The sequence below is a fragment of the Trematomus bernacchii genome, unplaced genomic scaffold, assembly GCF_902827165.1.
Source record: "Trematomus bernacchii unplaced genomic scaffold, fTreBer1.1, whole genome shotgun sequence".
Lineage (NCBI taxonomy): Eukaryota > Metazoa > Chordata > Actinopteri > Perciformes > Nototheniidae > Trematomus > Trematomus bernacchii.
Window position 1 is genome coordinate 559,936 of NW_022987675.1, and position 24,958 is coordinate 584,893.

Sequence of the window (24,958 nt, forward strand, 5' to 3'; positions counted from 1 at the left end):
AAGTAGAACCAATTTAAATAAATAAAAATCTTCGAATGACAAGATGTGTCCAAACTTTTATATATATACAGAATATATTATAAATACATGTTGGCAATAATTGATTGATTGAGATTTTACATTAATTTATATTAACGTTTGAATTACTTAATGACATTTGTACGAGTTCCCCTATTCTTTATCAAGTAACATTTTAGATGTGTTTAATTTATTATTGAACATATTTATTCATTGATTTCATTATGAATTATTCTCGCGCAATTTGAATTAATCCAACGTATTTGTTTTTATTTGCTTTTACACATTTAAAAAGAAAAGGTGAATAAAGAAGCACATTAAAACTAAAGTATCAATGTATGTCACATTTAATCAACTAGTGCCTACATGCATGGGTAATATTTAAATCAGTAAATTAAATAGCATATTATTCAATGTATGTATTTTTATAAATATATTTATTTTGGTAGGTTTGCTCTTCCGTAATAATTATAATAATGGAGTATTTTCACAGTGTGGTGTTTGTACTTTTACTTCAGGATGTACTACCTGCAGCACGTGCTGATAAAGGGTCTAAAGCAGGGGTGAAACTCAATTTCATCACGGGCCACATCAGCATTATGGTTGCACTCAAAGGGCCGGTTGTAACTTTAAGACTATATCATTAATTAATATAACTTCATAATTAACTACGTCTGAAAGCAGAAGTCTAGAGCAAATAATTGCAAGTCTCTTCAGTAAGAATGTCACAATATGATTTTAAAAGAAAAGCAACATATTATTGGCGACGAGGATTAAGAAGAGGATTAAGACAAGGATCAATACGGGATCAAAGAGGACATGCCGAACGGACTGGTTAGCACCTTACATGCAGGTTTGGGTCGTTAGCGGCAGCTAGCTCAAATTATTAGCAAAGTCTGCGGGTGGAGGAGAGGATTCATTGACACACAATGGCAATGATTGGCACGCTGGCACCTTTTGATGCAAAAAATCAGAAGTGGGAAGAATACTGTGAGGTATTGGAACAGTTTTTTGAGGCTAATGAAATTGAAAATGGAGACAGACAAAGAGCCCTATTAATAAGTGTTGTGGGATCATCAACATACAGCCTTATGAAAAACCTCCTCAGTCCGGATAAGCCCAAGGATAAGACTTACACACAACTGCTGCTAAAAAAATCACTTTGACCCAAAGCCTAGTGAAATTGTGCAAAGGTACAAGTTTGACTCCCGCAACCGTGAGCCCAATGAGTCAGTAATGGAATACGTGGCTGAGCTGCGTCGGTTAGCGCAGGATTGCAACTATGGTAACACTTTGCAGCAGAGGTTGAGAGACAAGATCGTCTGTGGAATAAATGAAGATCGGATTCAGAGACGACTCTTATCAGAAGCGGATTTAACATTTGAAAAAGCATTATCAATTGCTGTGGCGTCAGAGACTGCAAATAAAAATGCACAGGAGATACAAAGCCAAGGGGCCACAGCTAAATGCTTCAAAATGGATAAAAAGCCACAGGAGGCTTATGCACACAGAGAACCTACCAAAGAGTGTTACAGATGCAAGGGAACCCAGCATGAAGCAGCAGACTGTAAGTTTAAACAAGAGACATGTCATGCATGTGGTAAAATAGGACACATTGCCAGAGCTTGTCGTAGTAGATCTACACAGAATGGAAACAGCAACAAAAATGCAGACCCAAAGAGAGAAAGGAGGCAAACCACATATCACCGTTCTCATAAAGTACAAGAGCAACGGAGCCAAAGTGATAGCTCAGAAGAAGATACATTCTTACTGAATAAGATGAGGTTCAGATTGGGACGCATGAGTGAAGTGCACCTGAGACGAGTAGACCCATACATGGTTGAAGTGAAGCTGGATAGTAAGTTTGTTAACTTTGAGATAGACACTGGCTGTAGTCTCACAATAATGAATGAACAGACATTTCAAAGACTATGAAAAGACACAAAAAGTCCATGTTTGAGACCAACCAAAATCCACATCGAGTCTTATACAGGTGACCCTGTTAATGTGGTCGGAGCTGCCCTTGTTAAAGTGAAATACAAACATCAAAGGCGGTACTTGCCCCTCATTGTGGTTAAAGGGGACGGCCCCAGCCTGCTGGGAAGAGGCTGGCTGGAGGAAATACATCTGAGTTGGAAAGAAATCAAGCTCAGACACAAATCCCGAGTCCTGAAACACCTGAAGACAGAGGACAAATCGCTGCAGCAAGTACTGAGCAAACATGAACATGTCTTCAAAGAGGAGCTTGGCACACTGAAAGGTATGAAAGCTACCATCCATGTAAAGGCTGATGCAGTCCCTCGTTTCTTCCGTCCGAGGTCTGTCCCGTACGCCATGCGCACCAAAGTAGATGAAGAAATAGACAGATTGTTGAAAGAAGGAGTAATCTCACCTGTTAAACATGCAGAATGGGCAGCACCAGTGGTTCCAATACTGAAGCCTGTTGGGACAGTAAGGCTATGTGGAGACTACAAGCTCACTGTAAATACAGTTTCCTCACTTGAACAATACCCCATACCCCGAATGGAAGACCTGTTTGCAGCACTGACAGGAGGAAAACAGTTCACAAAGTTGGACATGAGTCATGCATACCAGCAAATACTCATGGATGATGAATCAAAGAAATACTTAACAGTGAATACGCACAGAGGCTTATTCACATACAACAGACTGCCTTTTGGAGTAGCATCAGCCCCAGCTATATTTCAGAGGACACTGGAAGGTCTCCTGCAAGGCATTCCTTTTGTGGCAGTGTATTTAGATGACATCCTGGTGAGCGGTGTGGATGAGGAAGACCATCTGCAGAACCTCGAGACAGTGTTGGCAAAGCTGGAGGAGGCAGGATTGCGTCTGAGAAGGAGCAAGTGCACTTTCCTGGAAGAGGAAGTGGAATATCTGGGACATCGAGTGGACGCACAGGGACTTCACCCTATGGAAAAGAAAGTCAAAGCCATCATGGAGGCTCCCAACCCCACAAATGTTACTGAACTCAAGTCGTACTTAGGTTTGCTAAATTACTATAACACATTTCTGCCAAACTTAGCTACACTATTGGCACCACTGCATGAGCTCCTGCGACAAGATGTGCGATGGACATGGCAAAAGAAACAGGAAGAGGCTTTTAAAAAATCATAGGCCCTGTTAAACTCAGCAGAAGTGTTGGTGCATTACTCTGCTGACCAAGAGTTAATTATGTCATGTGATGCGTCACCTTACGGGGTGGGCGCTGTTTTATCACACGTAATGGACGATGGAACTGAACGTCCTTTGGGGTTCATGTCGCGTACCCTAGCGCCTACTGAAAATAATTACTCACAGCTAGACAAAGAAGGCTTAGCAGTTATATTTGGAATCAAGAAATTCCACAAGTACTTGTATGGTCGAACTTTCACCATCTATACAGATCACAAGCCACTGATCTCTCTCTTCAACGAAAAGAAACCCATTCCACAGATGGGTTCCCCTAGAGTTCAGAGATGGGCAGTGCACCTGAGTGCCTATGAGTATCACATTGTGTACAAACCAGGAAAGAACAACGCTAATGCGGACGCATTAAGCAGACTGCCGCTGTCGGAAGATGTGCGAGAGAGTGAGACCGCAGAACAAGTGCTCATGATTGATCTTCTGGATGACACACTCGTGGACACAGCCAAAAATAAAACACTGGACAGATAAGGATGTAATATTGTCTCAAGTTCATGGTTATGTCCTGTCGGGATGGCCTTCAGTGACTGAGGCTCCTCTCAAGCCGTATCATCAGAGGAGAGAAGAACTGAGTGTGAGGGATGGCTGCGTGCTCTGGGGAGCCAGAGTCATCGTACCAAACAAAGGCAGGGAAAAGATATTGAAAGTACTGCACCAAACACATTCCGGCATGTCAAAGATGAAAGGTCTGGCTAGATCTTATGTATGGTGGCCGGGGATGGACCAGGATGTAGAAAAGGAAGTGCAGTCTTGTGAGGAGTGCCAAAAGCACCACAAGTCACCACCATCAGCACCATTACATCCCTGGGAGTGGCCGGAGTCTCCCTGGACGAGAATTCATGTGGACTATGCAGGCCCTTTCCTGGGAGAGATGTTTCTACTGATAGTGGATGCTCACTCAAAATGGATGGATATTTATCCAGTGAAGTCAGCTACATCACAGGTGACCATTGAAAAAGCTGCGTCAGAGTTTCAGTGTTTTTGGACTGCCAAAAATGTTGGTGTCAGACAACGGAACCTGTTTCACAAGTGCTGAATTTGAGACTTTCATGAAACAAAATGGCATCCGCCATATGAGGTCAGCACCATTTCACCCGTCTTCTAATGGGCTGGCAGAGAGGGCGGTCCAAACCTTCAAAGGGGGGATGAAAAAGATGAAAGGTGAAACATTGCAAACTAGACTGTCAAGGTTTCTGTTCAGTTACCGCATCACACCTCACGCGACCACAGGCGTGTCGCCTGCAGAGTTGATGATGTCAAGGAGACTCAGATCTGCATTAGACCTGAGGCCTGTACTACGAAGCCGGATTTTCCTAACCTGGATATGTTTGAGTTAGCCGGTTGGCCCAATCCAAAACATACGCGCTCTCGCTAAACTGTACTACGACGCTGGTTATCAAGTGGATCGCTCAAGCCAGCCGTGTCCTATCTAGTTAGGTGCGCGTTCACATGAAAGGGGTGGTATTTGGAGCATTCGACCAATCTCAAACATGGACAAGCGTACTGACAGCGCAGCGTCATACTTCCTGAATGAAAAGTGAACTTTAATATTAGTCAAATATGAAGAAGTTAAACTTTAAACATCCATTGTGGAGGAAACTTCTGTGTAGTAATGCATGGAGTCACCGACTCAGGAAGGAGACACGGTGAGAGTTGGAGCTTTGATGTCAAACACTGATGGGTTTATTCAGAGTATTCGGCCGGAGGATTCACATCACAAATCAAAGAGTCAAATTGATCATGGGTGGGCAGTGGTATGCAAGTGTAGAGCAAAACTGTGTTTCATCGTTGGGATGAGCATGATGGGAGGTGTGTAGGCTGGTCGAGTAGGACTACAGTTAACTGTGTGGTTTCGGATAGAAAGGGTAGAGGAAAAAAGTCTATGTGCTCCTGATCGGGGGGGCATAGCACCACTAGAGCAGGGATAGTGGAGTCGCAAGAGGATAAGCTAGTTATTGCTCTTGGACGGTCTTCAGGCACCGATCTAAGGACTTGTATACAAGGGTGGAGGTACGAGTCAAGGTACCCCACTGGATTCCCATTGGGAGAGATCATAATAGTCCCTACCCCCTCTGAAACCTCTTTAATCCGGACTAAATTGAGCTGGATGAACTTTGCTGTCGCACTGGTGTTTATTACGAGTTCATGTTTGTTTGTCTGATTGTTTGTATCAGGGGTCTATATTGGTTTGTCTAACCGCCGTCTTGTGCATGTTTTGTAACAACTAATAATGAATCAGTCCATAGCCAGGGTAAAATAAACTAAGCTTTAGTTAACTCACCAAAAGTAAATGACTTGAGAAAGATAAATAATATATAGTGTTTTGCAAAATTCTGGTAGTATAGATGTGCTGCAAAATGAAAATAAATAGCAAAAGAGTGTTTTATGTCCTGCATCTGAGTGTGCAGAGGAACATGTAAACAAGGAGCACACTGTTCAGGGTGTGCGCTGTAGGTGTAAGAAGAAGAGAAGATTATATTACTTTAAGAATACATTCTTAAATTGTATTGCTGGTATGTTAAGATATGTTTGTGACCTTTTATAAACCCTATGCCCCGTCCTGCACCCTGAGACCCTCAGAGGCATCACTGCTGGTCGTAAAGACCTGCCTGAGGAGGTCAGGGTGGCAAAATCTGTCTGCTGTTTTAGGTCAATGTTGTATTATTTGTTTCATTTATTCTTAAATCTATGTATTGTATGGTAATAATGAAAAAAAACGTAATGTATTGAACACATTCCGAAACAAAGCTGATAAGACAGAACTAGACTCAGACATAATACAAATTATTGTTGAAACCTTTTGCGCTGTTGCTGCAAAATGGAAACTTTGTTGATTATCTGTTCCAACTGGCCACTGGATTCAGATAATTAATATAAGTTGAAGTTTAATTACAGTTTTAAATATAGTTTAACATTCTTCAAATGATTTCTCGTATCAACCAAAATCATGAGACTTTCAAATCATAACAGACAGAGATCGGTATCACTTTGTGTTGCAAGCCAAATCCATGTAAAGGTTCTACTTGAGCCCAATTTAAATACCATAAAGAAAGTATTGAACCCAGCTCAAGCTAAATGTCAAATGTATTTAATTAAGGTGCAAGTGTTTTGATTTATTTAAAATGTTCCAATCTCAGCTTCTTTCGAGTTCAGTCTAAGCAACAAATTGTTTCTCATAACATTCTCACTGCTGTCCCAAATGTTTTAACCTTGGGCAGACAAGCTGTTCACACACCCACACACACACTTTGGATAAGTAGTCACCTTATCCACATTGTAAATTGTTGCCTTCTTTAAAGTTATTAGTAATTTAAGATTAATTATTAAATAAAAGAACTTGACTTGATCATTTTGTTCACAACATTAGACCTGTCCTCTAATCTCTACTAGAATAAGATACGTGTGCATGTTTGGATGTTTTATCACTCCTGTAATGTACCTAATCTTGATATCCTTTTCATTACAGAGCTGGGAAATGGTGTATTGATTAGATTCTGATCCGTGCACGTCCAATTTTGACTGACTTTAGTTCTAATGTTAATTTGACTTCAACCCATAAGTAATTATTTAAATTAACTCTAAATTTCACATGATGATGGATTAGGGTTCCACATTTCTTCCACTAATTTGTTTTACAATTAGGCTAAAGGTAAAGAGAGACATTGATGACCTTGTGTCCCTTTTGTTAGTACGTGGTTCCATTTTGTCTATGGCCATGGACGGCTTCACTAAAAGTCACCCAGTTCTGCCCTGCTGCAGTCCGGCTGAGTGCAGTCACAGAGATGCTATGGCTGCTCTACATCACATTAATGGTCTGGTCTGAATGGACACCATTTCCTGCTCCCAGAGAGAATGACACTCCTCAAACTGAACATTACAGCCGTTGATACTGTCTCACATGGGTCTGCTCCCCCCCACTGAGCCATGAACTGAAAGCATGACATCTGCTATGAACACTTGGAAGCCTCCCTGTCACACCAACACCAACCCTTGGGTCAGTCAGATGAGACTAACGGCTTCACTTAGGGCATTTGGTTCAGATACATGACTCTCGTTACCGCAGAGTGGGTTGTTTTTAAGGCTATTCATACTGCTATGATGCCTGTATGTTGGCGAGCTGGTAAAAGCCCCTACTATTGTTTCAAATAGGCCTAATGTCAGGGGTCTCTTAATGTCTAGTTCTACATGTATTCACATTATATAGACAATGTTTCCACCTGGTAAAACTAAAGGCTGCACAAAACTCAGGCTACAATACAACCATTCTGTTCTGCTCTAACGATTCAATGTATAGATTCTACATCAAAACAATTAGCTTTTATTGTTTCCAATGATAACGTCACCTTCAGTGGAGAAATGCAAACCTGTTTTCAAATGTAAGGTTTTGATTTTGTTTGACATTTCTCAGTAATGACACCCTCAGACACCCAGTATCATTCATGCTATGCCATCAGTAATAACTCAGATGTTAAAGGGATGAAGCTTTTCCTCCCAAATCAGATATGCTTTGTTTTTCAACAAATGTATCAATTTCCTGCATAATATATGTTTATCACAATGGTTTTTGTAAGCTGCACACAGGTGATACTGAGTCTTCTCGATTAATAGATTATAAACTATACCATGTTTAAATAGACTCCTAAGTTATTATTTCATATGTACCATATGTAAGAAAAGGGAGGGAAGAGTCAATTATATTGAGTAATTTATTTTATATTGGGTAATTTATTTCTCAAACCTATGTTTTATGGAAGAACTAAATATTTCTGATAAACTAATATTTTATCAAAAGGTAAATGGTGAATTAATATACATTTAGAATCATTGAGAAGGGGTTATATCCACAGGGACTAGCTCACCTTTAACTTACAATAACATGTCTCTGCTATGGACTGATGAGTATATGATTCTTGCATGTTCAATGACTAACACAAACCTTCAAAATGATAATGTGCATGTGTCAGGAAGGCTCCCAAATCATTCTGAGGGGCCTATCCTATTTTTGTAATTAAATGATAATGTGCTAATCCATTACTTTGAGTTGTCTTCACTCAGAAAAACATCCCTATCAGGTGTTAACCCAATAACTAGGACATCTCTCAAGGCCAAGGGTCAGAGAGAGAGGGTCACACTCTCCGGGTGCAGAGAGCACCCCCAGCCACGTGCAAGGAAGCACGAGGTCGTTCGAGATGGGATGCTTCTCTTCACCTTTCTGATAAGATGGGATGCTTCTCTTCACCTTTCTGATAAGATGGGATACTTCTCTTCATCTTTCTGCTCGGTGGGCTCTAGCAGACAACCCTGCAGGACGAGCGAGGGTTTCAGAGGCTTCTATAATACAAGGTTCCATGTTTCTTGGAGGAGTTTGATGTCTTCCTAACCTCTCCCATCACGGGGGGGACACCTGGATGCATCAGGAATACGCAGTTGCTCTCAAGCAGATAGCAGAAGGAATACAGGCAGATGAGCCTCCGTCTCACTGGGGGGTCAGCTACAGTGCTCACTGAATGAGCCACACAAAAGCAGAGCAATTGGGGGGCCTTGGACGGCTTCACTATTGCGGCTTTCACACCGGCGCTTTTCACTTTCTAGCTCCTCGCGAGAGCTTTTCTGGTTCAGCTCCCGTTTCCCTTTTCAGCTCCCGCTCTGTTCACACTGCCCAGAGCTGCCGCTGCTGCGTCATGACGTCACAGTTTACGTCGCTGATTTTCTCCCACAACAACAACGGGCCGGGGACTGCGTCGGGTCGTGTTGCTTTTAATCATACGAAGCCAGATTAAATTAAATAACGACTTCTCCAACCTTATACTTTTCTCCAGAGTGCCGTGGTTCATTGTTTATTAATGTGTTTCAGCGGCATTTACCGACCGCTGCAGTGCTGGCTGCACTTCCACGGGAGTTTATTCTCCCGTTAGCTCCGGGTTAGCTCACACGGCTCTAAAGTATTCACTGTCTGACTGTCACACAAGCAGCTGATACATATCCCCAGTTCCCCTTAAGTGAATGTGTGTCAGTCTGAATTGACGCTGTTTGGCATCACAACGCTGTTATGAAAGTTTCTCTGGTATAACATGGGTGATGTTAGCATAGCAACCGAAGCTAAACTGACTACTTGCTAAGCCGTTTTCTACAGGCACATTTTACCGGCGTATTTTTCATTATGATTCTACTTCTGATAGTCGGACATGACAACCTGTACAGCCCATGTATCTCCACAATGATCAATAACAGCGAACGGATGGTCAAAGTAAGGTTTCCTGCACGCCTCGACGTAAGAGACGTAAGCGACGCCGCGTCATAGCTCCGAAGCTCTTGCCTCTGGACCGACAATTTTTTGGAGCTGGAAGTGAACCGCATTCCGGAGCTATGACGCGCCGCCGCTGCGGTGTGAACAGGAAAAACCGGCGCTTTTCAGGCTCTAGCTCCCAGCAGGAGCTGGAAAAGCGCCGGTGTGAAAGGGGCATAAGTCACCCAGTTCTGCCCTGCTGCAGTCCGGCTGAGTGCAGTCACAGAGATGCTATGGCTGCTCTACATGACATTAATGGTCTGGTCTGAATGGACACCATTTCCTGCTCCCAGAGAGAATGACACTCCTCAAACTGAACATTACAGCCGTTGATACTGTCTCACATGGGTCTGCTCCCCCCCACTGAGCCATGAACTGAAAGCATGACATCTGCTATGAACACTTGGAAGCCTCCCTGTCACACCAACACCAACCCTTGGGTCAGTCAGATGAGACTAACGGCTTCACTTAGGGCATTTGGTTCAGATACATGACTCTCGTTACCGCAGAGTGGGTTGGGTTTTTAAGGCTATTCATACTGCTATGATGCCTGTAAGTTGGCGAGCTGGTAAAAGCCCCTACTATTGTTTCAAATAGGCCTAATGTTACTCTGATCCGGTTACTTATGTTGTGGCAGATATTTAAGTAAGCTTTCTTAACGCTAATGTTATAATAGTCAGATTGCTCTGAAGATGGGAGGGGATATTCTATTAATTTTCACGTTCACACAGTCAGTTGATTTTTGTCGGCCGTCTTTCCTGCAACGGCAGTTTTTCTGTATTTCCTCTATCAATAATATGACTTGATCGCTTTAAACTCCGCACACACGGAGCTCTGATTGGTCAGCAGGCGGTGCTTTCACTGAGTTAATCTCTTAGCCTGCAACCTAACCTCCTCCCGGGGAGGTTAGCCGCTCAGCATAAGTTACCATGGAGATTTAGCCCGCTAAAAAGAGAACCAGCGTCGTAGGACCGGAAAGCCCGAGTTTTCCCTGAAGTCAGCCCGCTAAGCAAAAATCCGGCTTCGTAGTACAGGCCTCTGCTCCTGCCAGATGTGAAAACAAGAGTGCAGCAAAAAACAACTAAAACAGAAACAGTCCCATGACACAAACAGGAAACTGAGAAGTTTCTCACCTGGGGATAAAGTGTTCATCAAAAACTACTCTTATGGACCTAAATGGATCGCTGCGGTCATCGAGAGCTCATCAGGTCCAGTGTCATATACAGTGATCATTGGAAGTGGTCAAGTCGTGAAGCGGCATGTGGATCAAGTAAGAGCCAGATTAACAGACACCGTGCCCTTAGAGCCGGTGCTGGACTCCAACAGAGACACTGTGGTTCCAGTGACAATCAAGCAAGAAGGACCTCCTGCAAGTGAGCCAGTGGTTCTGTGTACTCCGGTCCCGCCGGACTTGCCTGCTACACCCGTGGTGAGACGATCAGAGCGCGAGAGACAGCCACCTGTATACTTGAAAGACTTTGTTAAATAGATCAAGAGATGTTCCATTAATAGAGCAGCATAGTTCTCTGATCTCACTTTAAGGAAAGGTTTAGAATGTTAATCTTTGAAAGTGAAATGGTTTATGCCAGTACCTCGAAATGTTGTGTAACGGGAGTATGTTATACCCCCACCTTCGGGAAGTATTGTTAGCTTAAAGGGGGGGAAATGTGGTATCTTACCTTGTGTTATTATTACATGTTATTGCATTTGTCCAGCAGGGGGCAAACTCACTCTTGGTATTAAAAAGAGCCTGTTGTACATGTTCCCACGAGGAAGTCCCGGAAGCATGTTACCAAAGTAAAACCAGTTAAATCTACTCCTATGTTGTGGACATACAATTATTGATCACAAGATACAACACTGGAAAAACATTGATTGTGACATTTTGAAAAAGAGAAGTGACATTTTGAAAAAGAGAAGTGAAATTTTGAAAAAAAAATCTATTTATGAGAAAAAGGCTAATTCTAAGAAAAAAGGCATATTTGGACAAAAAAAGTCAAATTCTGAGAAAAAGTCAAATTTGAGATGCATTGTGGGACATGTCGTTTATGGGCAACGTGCTTCTGTAAAGTAGCATGTAACCGTATAATAAACATATTATATTCTTTGCAAGCTCTTGTGGGGCCACATAAAATGAAGTCGCGGGCCGGATTTGGCCCCCGGGCCTTGAGTTTGACACCCCTAGTCTAAAGTGTTATTAATGTGATAATAAAGTGCTACTGAAGAGTTTAAAGTGTTAATGGAGAGTAAAGGGAACATACCTGCTCTGTGTATCCGAAGCTGAGGCTGTAAAACAGCGTCCAGTAGTTTCTGGAGTCTCTTGTTCTCCTCTTTGGAAAGAGACAGCTCCTCCTCGAGCTCTGCTATTGTTTGTTCAAACAGAGTAAATATCTCTTCAGTAGTGAGTCGCTGCTTCTTCAACGACAGCAGCATTTGGACTTTACTCATGTTTCCTAGATCACCTTTCCCTGCAGACTCCGTTAAACACACCGTTTCTCTCTCCATCAAACTCTCAATCTGACTAGTGTTGCTAACGTGTTTCCAGCTAGCATGCTAAGCTAGCTCCTATAGTCCGAGGTAAACGCTCCAGAAAAAAGAGCACAGAGTCCATTCGGAGGTTTATCCAGACACACAGATGATGGATCAGTAGTGCTGGAGCTCACACACACTTTCTCAGGAACACAGAGAGAGAGAACCGTAGCGACGAGACGCCACATGGATCCAGGTTCTTCTTCTTCTTCTTCTCTCGGTTTTTCTTCTTCTTCTTTTCTTTAATGGCGAATCGCTTCCACTTGGAGCATATATCGCCACCTACTGTTGGTTTATTAAATGTTTATGCTAAATCCTTGTCCTCAGACCAGTGCTTTTGAGGAATTTGAAGATCAGCTTGTTTGCTTCATTTCTTGATTTACTTTCGTATATTGACTTGAAATCCATGTCCTTGACGTTGAGTTGTTCCAGTGCAGTTTTCAGAATGAGTCTTTGTCTGTTATAATCCGTGCAGCTAAAAAATACATGATGTATTGTCTCTGGTTGTTGGCAACCATCACAATTGCCATTTGGATGTTTTCCAATCAGATGCAGTGATGAGTTTAATCCAGAGTGACCCAATTGTATCCTGCTGTTAATGCTCTGTTCTCTTCTACTACTCCCCCAAGTGCTTCCCGTTCCTACTTCCCTTTGTTACTTTCCCAACTTGTTTTTACAGTTTGTTTAGTAGGGTGAGTATCTTTATGGCCCTGTAGATTAGCCCAGTAATTAACAATTAACTGTTTTCTCCTCAAAAAAATGGGTATTTCTCCGACCTCTACCTGAAGTGCCGACACTGGTGTAGATCTGACTGCCCCACAGCATATCCTTAGTGCTTGTGCCTGGACTCTATCTAATTTTTGAAGAGAAGAGTATGCAGCTGAACCATACACTATTAGTCCGTATTCTATGGCTGATCTAATTAAGGCTGTGTATACGTTCCTCAAAGCAGCTTTATCAGCCCCCCACTTAGTGCCTGCCAAGCACCTCATAACATTTAAAACCCTTTTACATTTATCTACTACTTTATCAATGTGAGTACTCCATGTGACTCTCTCGTCCAACCATATTCCCAGAAATGTAAATGTCTTCACTTTCTTTAGTTCTTGTCCATAAAGTTTTAACCTAACCTCCTCACCTATCCTTTTCCTCGTAAAAAATAAAGTTTCAGTTTTTTCCACCGACAATCTAAACCCCCGTGTCAGAGACCAGCTTTCAATTTCCGTAATGGCTTCCTGAATCTTACCTACAATATAATTTACATTTCTGCCCCTTTTCCAAATAGCTCCATCATCTGCAAAAAGTGACTTACCGATATCAGATCCTACTTGTGTATATATATCATTTATCATGATAGAAAACAAAAGAGGACTAATTACACTCCCCTGCGGGGTTCCATTTTCAACTTCATGCCTTCGAGAATAAGAATTGCCAACTCGGACTCTGATGGTACGGCCAAACAAAAAATCCATAATCCAATTATATACATTACCTCCCAGACCCATAATGTCCAGTTTTATTAATAATCCTTCCTTCCACATCATATCGTAAGCTTTTTCCACATCAAAGAATACAGCTACAACACACTCCTTATTCGCTTGGGCTTTCCTGACTTCAGATTCCAGGCACAGCAGTGGATCTAAAGTACTCCTCCCTCTTCTAAACCCACTCTGATAAGGAGTCATTAGTTCATTTTTCTCAACGTAGTATGTCAGCCTTTCTGTTATCATTCTTTCCATAACTTTACACAAGTGCGATGTCAGAGCTATAGGTCTATAACTGCCTGGACTGGTTGGATCTTTCCCAGGTTTTCTAATAGGAATAATGACAGACTCTTTCCATATTATTGGCAGCTTCCCTTTCTCCCAAATCTTATTATACATCTCCAACAGCTTTCCTAATGCAAAATCACTTAATTTGGTCAACATTATATAACATACATTATCTTTCCCAGGAGCAGTCATTTTACACTTACTTAATGCTCTTCTCAACTCTTGAATAGAAAAAGGTACATTTACAACACTCTGCGACGAATGTCTTTCTTCATATACATTAGGATGCTCATCTAACACTTCCTGCCTCCTGATCTTACCTTCTTCTGTCAAATTTTACGAAGAATGAACTTTGACAACATTTGTAGCTAGAATGTGTGCCTTCTCCATAGCACCAACTTCCCTCCAGTCTCTAACACTGGCAGGTTACTCTGCTGTCTAATTCCCCTCATCTTCTTAATCATTCCCCATACTTTATCTAATGGCGTAGTTCTCCCAATACTTGAACAGAATCCTCTCCAACACTCCCTTTTTGCTCTTTTAACAATGTTCCTTACCTGAGCCTGTGCCTTCTTATATTCTAATACATTGTGTAATGAATGTGTCTTTCTTAGCTTTCCAAACAGCCTGATTTTGTTTCGGATTGCATCATTACATTCTTTGTTCCACCACGGTACCATCTTAACACATTTACTAAGTTTACCAGTTTTATTCCCAATAGATTGATTAGCGCTTTTAATTATATTTGAAGTAAATTGCTCATTTATATCATCAATACTTCCTGCCATATCAATCTGATCAAATTCATTATCACACAATTTAGCAAACATCTCCCAATTTGCTTTAGAAAAAGTCCATCTCATGATACCGTCTAGCTCAACCACATTACTTATATCACACTTGATTATAATCGGAAGATGATCACTCCCAATACTGTTATTTGCCAATACTTCCCAACTGCTACCAGAAGCTAATTCACTACCAGAGTTAGATCGATCGCAGACTCTGTTCCATCTCTAAAATTGAGTCTTGTACCTTGCCCATTATTTAAACAAACTAATTCCTTTGTCTCCATTAAGTCCTCCACCACCTGTCCGTTGTAATCTGTTGATCTCCCTCCCCACATTGTATTATGTGCATTAAAATCACCACACCATATTATTTCATTTCCTTGGCAAAGAATGTCTAATTCCTCTATTTTGAGTTTATTACATGGATTATAAAAATTCAGGACACTAATTTTCCTTTTATTAATCCAAACTTCTACACCCACTATTTCTAAATCATGACTGTTCTTAAATGTTAGCCTACTATAAGACATGACTTCTCTGATAAAGATTGCACATCCCCCCCCCTGACCATCATTTCTATCTTGTCTTATAGCACTATATCCCCCAATAATAGCCGCGTTCACACCAAGTACTTTCCTGGACTTAGTTCCGGCACTAAGAGCCCCGGCGCTTTTAACCCCAGGGCACTTAGTACAGATCGCGTTCACACCGGAGTACTTTTCCCTGAGGGAAGATTACGCAAATGAGCCGTTGACGTCACTTCTTCTTCTTCTGCTTTGGCTTTACTGGCAGGCCACAAACCACTTCACGGCGAGTACAGTAGGTGGCGGTAAGCACCTTAAAGTTGTTTGCAATCCGCTACAAAACAAGAGAAGAAGAAGAAGAAAAACTTCCCGTGTATACTGTCTGTTGTTTACCTTCCGACCTCAGACATGATGGAGATGGAGTCGACTGAAGTTGTGCTGTTTGTGCTCATGTTATACAGCTTTGTAACTTCGTTAATGCGGCCTGAGCCAGAGCCTGAGCCTATTAGGCGTCCGACACAAATCCGGAGCCGCCACACGTCGAATGCTATAATCGCAAAGTTTCTTCAGCATCAAAGGCAGTTTAAAAGCCTTAGGAAAAGGATGGGCCGACGGAAAGCACACATGACTGCCATGTTTCACCGTAGGATGGCTGATGACGATGAGCGTTTTCACGCCCTAAGAACAGCAATGGTAAGTTCAGTAAATTATTAATACTATCTAATGTAGGATTTGTGGAGTTATGTAGAGCTAATTTGCGCCTTTGTATGTGTTCCAGATATGCAAATACTATGGGACGCGTCGTGTCCCGCGCTCTCTCTGGGTGAACAATAGAACCTCAGCCTGGTGGGAGAAGGTGGTGCCAACGTACACCGATGTGCAGTGGATCCAAGATTTCCGAATGTCCAAGCACTCTTTCCAATACCTCTGTAGTCGCCTGGAAGCAACGTTGGGGAGAAGCGACACCAACTTCCGGGAGTGTGTCCCTGTGGCTAAAAAAATCGCCATAGCACTGTGGAAACTTGCGACCAGCTCTGAGTACAGGACCATCTCTCATTTGTTTGGAGTCGGCAGATCTACAGTGTGTTACTGTGTGCACGAGTTCTGCTCCTCTGTTGTGAGCATACTCCTTTGTGAGTTCATGCCATGGCCGAACGCTGAGAAGTTAGAGGAGATGGCGTTATTTTTTGAGCGCAGATGGGGTGTGCCACAGTGTGTAGGTGCAGTAGATGGATCACACATCCCCATTCTGAGACCAGAGGAATACCACAACGAGTATTTCAACCGCAAAGGCTGGCACTCGCTCGTCCTGCAGGGATTTGTGGATGGTAGAGGCCTCTTTTGGAATGTTTTTGTTGGCTTACCAGGTAGCATGCATGATAGCAGAGTGTTCGGCATGTCATCACTGTGTAGTTTTGTGGATAAGGGTGGTCTACTTCCTCATGTAACAAAGAATATTGGTGGACATGATGTGGGTTACTATATCCTTGGTGACTCAGCCTACACCCTGCAAAGATGGCTGATGAAACCTTTCCAAGGAAGGCTCACACCCGAGCAACTTGTGTACAATCACAAAACAAGCCGAGCACGAGTGGTGGTGGAGAACGCTTTTGGCAGATTGAAGGGCAGGTGGCGGTGCTTGATGAAAAGAAACGACTGCAAGATGGACAAGATAAAAATCCAGGTGGCAGCATGTTGCGTGTTACATAACCTTTGTGAAAGTAATGACGATGAGTACAGGGACGAATGGACTGCCTTACCGGCGACCCAGCTTGATGGGCCAGCGCCAGCCATTGCCGAGGCTGGGGGGCAAGACACACGCACAGCCCTTATGAGGCATCTGAACAGCGTGTAAATTGTACATTGTAAACAATAAATGTAAACATTGACAATAAAGCTGATCATTTGTACAGTGCTTTTGTTTCTCTCTTTCATTTTGCAGTCAAGACAGGCAACATTACAATAGTGTAATAGCAGCCAAAACTAACATACATGTTAGTAACTAAAGTGTCAGTTGTACATGTCAGTAAACATTGTCAATATAAAATAAAGTGTCAGTTGTACTATATAATAACAGTAATAACAATATAAAATAAGGATCTGTTTAATCGCCATGTCGGTTTTCTTTATTGCACTCTCAAGACATAACATGAAATAGAACAATTTGTATGTCGTAACTCTTCTATTATACGGCTCTGCTGTCAACAAATCTTGAAAACGGAGACGAGGGGAATGTAGAAATCGGTAAATAACTTCAGAAATGTATTGATAATTGTTCTGCTTTTTAATGTAAACTTGAATTCATAGTAAACTAGCTGCTTTTGAGCACTTTACTTTTTACATGGGCCATTTTGAACGTGACGTGACTGTATTCAAACTAAGTCACCATCTACCCCTAGTTTCATTTGGTGCATCAGTCTTTATTTTGCCCTATGATGATACTAACCTAGCATTCACAACCCTAGTTTTTTATGGTTTCATTTTGGAAATAAAAACATGAAAAATGGAAACTTTCATGTTAGTTTTGGCCCATAGTGGACTCCATGTTGTGTTGTGTGAAATGGGGGGGAATTAACAGTTTAGGTCAAATAATATTTAAAATTATATAAATTATCATATTTGTGTATGTGACGCTGCCATTCCTCCACAAGGTTGCAACATTGATGATAAATAAATGACAAATAAAGCTTTGCCAGTTTATAACCGATGAAACATGATGGTATCAGAATAATCACTTACATGTGATATATAGGATGCTACACAGGTCACTAAAGATAAAGTGTCAGAAATAAGCAAGATACAGGATCTGTTTAATCGCCATGTCGGTTTTCTTTATTGCACTCTCAAGACATAACATGAAATAGAACAATTTTTAATGTAAATAAAGTGTCAGTAAACATTATATATAAAATAAAGTGATAACAGTAATAACAATATAAAATAAAACTGTCCCAGGTGTGGGGATAGTCTCAGCAGCATACACACCTTAGTGCAAAGTTGTGTGTCGTGTGTCAGTATTTACAAAAACTATACCAAATAAACTAAACTAAACTAAACTATGCCTAAACTAGGCATAGGCTCAGCAGCAGACATTAACAGTGGCCACTAAAGGGAGGAAGACCTGTTGGCTTTCATTAGCTGGGAAAGCACTTCCAGAAACCCATTATTAAATGCAGTTTGTCGCTCATCCTGCCGCTCCTGGCGCAGCTCCTGGCGCAGCTCCTGGCGCCGCTCGCGCTGCGCCGCTCGCGCTGCGCCGACGCTTCCTCATGGCGCAGCGCCCACACTTCATCCTGTTGCTGCTGGCGCTCCATCTGCTGCTGGAACACTTCTGCCTGGCGCTCCATCAAGGTGAGCATTTTGGCCTCCGTTTCCTGGGCCTTGGTGAACTGCACCACCTGATCTCCGCGCAGCGACTCATTCACCACGGCACGCCGGTCCTCCAACGCCTGGACGGTCTCAAAGAAAAGTGCATCCTGTGTCCGCTTTCCTAAGAGGGGAAAATAAGCAAGATACAAGATCAACAACCAGAGACAATCATGTATTTTTTAGCTGCCCGGATTATAACAGACAAAGACTCATTCTGAAAACTGCACTGGAACAACTCAACGTCAAGGACATGGATTTCAAGTCAATATATGAAAGTAAATCAAGAAATGAAGCAAACAAGCTGATCTTCAAATTCCTCAAAAGCACTGGTCTGAGGACAAGGATTTAATAAAAACCTTTAATAAATCAACAGTAGGTGGCGATATATGCTCCAAGTGGAAGCGATTTCTTACCGGAAGTCATGTGACCTCTAGCCCGGATGTTTACAATGTTTGTGAGAGAGTAAAAAGGCGCGAAAATTTGTAAATGCCGGTCTAGGCGAATACGTTTTCACGCTGTTTCATAATTGTACCAAGAAGGAAATAAACATGATTGTGAACATCAGTTCCATGCGTAACGTTCTTTCAAGACAAAGTTACAGTGTGTGTACCTTTGCGTTTGGTTGCCGGTAAGGGAGACGAGCAAGCGCTCTGATCTTCAACGCCAAGCTCGCTTGTTTCCAATCCCGAGAGTTGCTGATTTTCCTCGCCTGAAACAGACGATTAGTGCCATGAGTTAGTGAAGCAAATTACAGAAACACTGCACAGTTATTCACTAGTCAAAACGTTTTCATAGCGGCCGAGAATATCTAGCTAGCTAGATGTTATTAGCCAGCTCGGGGCCAGTGTTAGCTAGTTCAGCCTAGCATGGCTAGCTTGATCTACTGAGCAAATAAAAGTACATCTGAGACCATTATTGTGCAGATTAAAACCCCAGTGCATGTAGTTGCTTTTACCTTCGTCGTGGTCGCCCTCTAAATCCGCCGTTGGAGCGGCCTCCGATGCCATACTGCCCGAATCAAGGCTCGATGCTGTACCTGTGAATGAAGGTCTGTGGCCTAGCAAATCATCCATGCGGTCGAACCATTTAGTGGTCCTCCGGTCGTTACCACTTTTATTGTTCCAGTCTTTAGTTTTGTTGTAGTCCTGCCGGAGTTTCTTTATTTTCAGCCGGCATGCCATGGCGCTGTGCACGATTCCCAGCTCAAGCAACTTGTTAGAACAACGATCGAACATCTTCGAGTTGGGTACTGGCTTCAGCAGCATTCCCTGGGTCGCGTCCTCGACGTAGATGTCCAGAAGCGCTGATACCTCCTCATCACTCCATCGCTCCGATTTCCTGATGTTTGCCATAACTTAACTGCGTTAAAAAACAAACTACTCTCTCCGTCGGTGCGCTGGGGTTTTGTAGCGAGGAAAAACAATGGCGGCTCTACAAAACATTTTCACAGTTGTACGGGGCGTGGTTTGCAATTTGCCCAGCCAATCAGCACTGGGGCACTTTTCACCCACAGGAAAGTACGATCTCTCAGCGGGCTCTAAAAATGGGGGTAAAAGTACCCGAGATTAAGTACGATTTTTGGTGTGAACGCGACATAAGGGGTACTAACGGAACTAAACGCAAAAAGTACGGTGAAAAGTACGGTGAAAAGTACTCCGGTGTGAACGCGGCTAATGAAGTCCAAATGAGTCTTCAGCCATGTTTCTTGAAATTCAAATAACGTCTGGTTTTTCTTTTAACTGATATATATAGGTCTTGAATTCTTGTCCATTTGCAATAAGGCTTCTAGCATTCCACTGCAGAATGAGAACAACCATCAATCTACTCACTAATCTGTGAATCATCATTATTGGGGGCTAGCATATCATGTATCATTTCAACCGTTATATCCTTTATCCCCAAAGATGCACCTGCTGCTTCCACTACTGTTTTCAGTCTTGACCTCTTTTTTGTTTGTTGCAAAGCAACATTCACCACTTTTCCAATAAAGGCCACAAATGTGTACTTATTAACAATCAATGCATCCTCTCCTATCACACACTTATGTGAACACTTTGTGGAGCTTTCCTTTGCCTGTGGGAGTTTGGGAAAATCTTTTGAAGAGAATATACTTGCTGCTCCTTGGGATTTCCTAGCTATGTTTAGTGATACCTTTTCTGTTGCTTCAGAATATGAGACTTTATTTTGCACTTTGTATCTCTGCACCTCCTTGGCCTTTCTCTGCACTTTGTATCTCTGCACCTCCTTGGCCTTTCTCTGCACTTTGTATCTCTGCACCTCCTTGGCCTTTTTCTGCACTTGGCAGCCCTGATACGCAGCACTATGTTCCCCCCACAGTTACAACATTTCACCTTAGCACCTGCAGCACAACTACCATATTCATGTTCCCCCGCACATGTTGGACACCTGGGCTTAGTTGCTTTGCACTTGTCTGCCACATGCCCAAACCTTTGGCATTTAAAGCACCGCAAAGGTTTAGGGATGAATTCTCTTACTGGAAAGCTCATGCAACCGATCATTATCTTCTGTTGAATTGTTTCTTCAAACTGAAGAAGAACAGACAAACTATCCACTATCTTACCCTGATACCTAGTAGGAAGACGCTTAACTACAGACACTTTTCCCCCTTTCATTTCTTTCTTGAGTTCTTCTATGCCGATTTCTATCGGAACTCCACTGATAACTCCAAGTATTTTCCGATTTGCTCCAGGAACATGGCATTTAATTCGAACTTCATGCAGGGTCTTCATTTTCAGTAACTTTTCCTGTTGTTTTGCATTCATCATTTCAACCAACATCCGTCCTTTGCTCAGAAGTCTTGCTTGCTTTATCGATCCAATTTCTTTGTGAATGGCTTTAGTCAGGGCCACTGGATGTAGCTTAGCTGCGGATTGCTCACCAAACTCCACAATCACTTTCCACTATTCATTCTCAATCCTTTTCTTTACTTTCTTCAATTCATTCTGCGAATCAGATTCACTAAGACTGTCACTTGACATGTCTATCTTCTTTCTTGAAGTCTTTTTCCTTACTTCATTCCATCCTCCATCTCCTTCAGATGCACTTTCCATATCCTCCTCTCCAGGGCTCAAAGACGCCATTTCACCAGCTGCTCTCAATCTCGCACTCCACACACGGCAGACCACGATCACCTCTTCCTCTCAGGTTCTTCTTCTTCTTCTTCTCTCGGTTTTTGGCAGATTGCAAACAACTTTAAGGTGCATACCGCCACCTACTGTACAAGAGTGTGTATCACCATATCATCCTCATCATCATCATTCCTTCTCCTTTTCCAAGTGAAACTGGTATTGCTATTTCCTTCTGTAATGCCTCTTTTGCTAACTTATCAGCATGCTCATTCCCTTGAACCCCCTCATGTGCAGGCACCCAGCATAACTGCACATCTATTCCCCTCCTCTGAAGTCTCAATAAGCAATGGTTAAGTTCAATGATTAAATCTTCTAACTGTTATTGTCGACTGTGTAGTGATCATGAAATGTGTTGGAAGGTAGCTTCAAGATATGAACCCAGATACCATCATGCATCACATGAAGAGCAGCTGATTTGAAAAAACAAACTCGAGAGACGGCTGAGTGACCGCAGTGCAGTATCGCTGTATAGTTTAAATCTCCTAACAATGTTGTCCATTTTAGACACAGGCCTATTATATTTACAGCCCGTAATAACATTCATTTTCTGGGCTCAATATGTGTCTTGGCCGTTTTCGTTGTGATCGCTAAATTCACCTTGTTTATAATATTATCACCGTTCCAAGCAAACGAGGGCTTTTGTTTTGAAATCACTTCCGCGAGTTTCGCCCCGCCCCTCGCTCCAATGAGCATTAGACCATTTAGTAAGGTAAAACAACAAAAACAAAAAGGCCTCTCAGATGCTCTTCCGCTAACTTGTGTAATAAAGAAAAACAAAGGGCGACACCATCTGGTCACAACTTTAAATATTTGACCATGTTTATGTGCAAATGAAGAACTCTCATTGGTGCAGAACCTTTTTCCTTAAGTGAGACTCTTTTCTTTTCTGACTTTATGGATATTTCACTTTATATTAAAGGTGGGGTAGGTCATTTTGGAGAAACCAGCTCGAGATCGCTGGAATTTGAAAATACACAGCCGGAAAAAATCTGCCACTTCCTTACAGAGCCCCTCCTCCAACACACACGAACATGCACATGACCAATGAGGGCACGAGATAAGTTTGTGCACAGATGGAAGGCTGACAGGCAGGTAGGCCATCCAGTTATTTTAGCCGGGCCGGCTCAGATGATTGGTCGTGCTTTTTACAGTACTACAGCTTCCACAGATGACATTTTTGTATGGATTTTTTGTCAAAGCACTTCAGATATTCATTGCTATCGGGATGTTAAGAGCATTTCATGGAATATAACAAAAAGTGTATCTCGAGCCGGTTTCTCAAACTTACCTACCCCACCTTTAAATACATAACAATAAGAATGCAGAACATCTAATACACTTCACTATGAATCCAGAACAATACAACTGCAGGAGTATGGATAAAGCGAGATGTTTGCATGCATTTTGAGCCGATTTGGGCAGAATCCAGCAGAGTGGATCGTGCTGTTCATCCTATAGAGAGGCGAAGTCACGCCCATCTACTTGGGACCTTATTTCGGAAAAATTATGCATTGAAGTCAATGGGGAGAGAAAACTTATCTTTCGATCCCGTTTGAATTGTGCCATGTATTACACATATTACACAAATTATTTTCATGTCAAAAAAGTCACAGTTTGTCGTAAAACTGTTGTAATATAAGACTATGAAAAATACGCAACTAGAAAGACTACAAATCCCAGAGTCGCGTAAGTGATGTCACAATTGTTTTCCTCCACTAAGAGATAGCTAAGATCAGCGCCATATAGATATAATCTATCTATATGGCGCTGGCTAAGATAAGATAACTTTAACAAGATGCCTGTGTGCTTAGTACCAGGTTGTTATCATACCAGCAATGGGTCTTGCTCGTTCTTTCGCTTCCCGTCTGATGAAAGGACCAGGAGTGGCTTGATCAAGTTAGCTACATAGCTAGTAGCTAGCAAGTTAGTTAGCATTACAGCCTTGTCATTTTTATTAGCCTTAACATGAAGTAACATTAAGTAACCCAAAATGTTAAACAGTAAGAGTAGTAGTCATATTTCGTGAACCCTTACTGTCACCGGTGTGATCATTCTATAATACACAATTTAAGCCCAGGGGAGAAAGGCTAACGCTAACGCTACATTAGCATCGGCGATCTTTTGCACTTCATGCTATCTGCACAAATGGTTGACATTAAACATTAAAAAGACCAGGCAGTACAGAGAGAATCAAAGGAAGGCAGGCAGGCAGGCAGCTTTGCATGACATTCATAGTGAGGGGAGTCAATCCTTTTTTTGACAAGACAGCAGTGATGGCCATCTTGGTGACGTATGTTATTGTGCGAGACCGGAGATGTAGTTCATTTAGCATTTCACACAAACAAATGTGTTACTTCACAGTTTTATGACATATATTATTTTTTTTGACTTGCAAAATTATCTTTTAAATTGACAAACATCATATGTGTAATTCGTGGCACAATTCAAACGGGATCGAAAGATAATCTTTCTCTCTCCATTGACTTCGATACATAATTTTTCCGAAATAAGGATCCCATGGAGGTCCACCGGAAGGGGAGGGACTTCGCCTCTCTATGTAATCTATATGTATAGAAAAAAAGTCTAAATATTTTAGATAAAGCTGTGAAACAATCTCAATAATTGGCAGCAAAAATGTAAGGTTTTTTTAATGCATAAAAGGATACATGTTGAGATAGGAAGTTATAATATTTTAAAGAGGACCTATCACGCAAAATGCACTTTTGTACGTCTTTTATTTATGAATATGTGTCTAGAACTAAACTGCATTCTCAATTACTTTTAGCTAGAAACGTATTTTCTCCCACGTTACGTTGGTTATGAACGTATCTCAAATACATTTATTTTCTACATATCTTCTAGAAACATATTTTCTCCCACGCTACGTTTGTTATGAACTTATCTCAAATACGTTTATTTTCTACATATCTTCTAGAAACATATTTTCTCCCACGTTACGTTTGTTATGAACTTATCTCAAATACGTTTATTTTCTACATATCTTTGCCATTTATTGTCTTGCTTATAATAATGATAATAGTCATTTATAAATATCATTTTAGAGCACACATTTGAAATCGACGATCGGGCTTGATATCCTATGGTTAAATTAAAATCAGTAGGCGAGGCTGTAATTTCGCCAGCTGCGAGGCAGAAAATAATAGTTTTAACATGCCAAAAAGCTGCTGTGTCGTTTATTGCACCTCAAACATTAAAACAAATCCAGAGTTACGTGTTTCTGTACTTCCTCTAAGAAGAAAGGACAGTATACAACAGAAGAGCTCTGTGGCTTCAGGCTTGATCGCCGTTCAAATGA

The 24,958-nt window shown here is 41.8% G+C and overlaps 1 protein-coding gene and 2 pseudogenes across 1 annotated transcript; all 3 read left to right on the top strand.

Annotated features, from left to right (window-relative positions):
* Positions 1-777: 777 nt before the first annotated feature.
* LOC117487587 lies at positions 778-1,968 on the top strand (annotated as a pseudogene).
* Positions 1,969-2,272: 304 nt separating this feature from the next.
* On the top strand, positions 2,273-3,299 carry LOC117487590 (uncharacterized protein K02A2.6-like). The gene has a single exon (XM_034136214.1). It carries the CDS (start codon positions 2,281-2,283, stop codon positions 3,151-3,153), a length of 873 nt encoding a protein of 290 aa, XP_033992105.1. The 5' UTR covers positions 2,273-2,280; the 3' UTR covers positions 3,154-3,299.
* Positions 3,300-3,335: 36 nt separating this feature from the next.
* LOC117487610 lies at positions 3,336-10,997 on the top strand (annotated as a pseudogene).
* The last annotated feature ends 13,961 nt before the right edge of the window (positions 10,998-24,958 follow it).

What these genes read in the sequence shown, in the direction of transcription:
- LOC117487590 (XM_034136214.1), top strand. Translation starts at nt 2,281, where the DNA reads ATGAAAGCTACCATCCATGTAAAGGCTGATGCAGTCCCTCGTTTCTTC.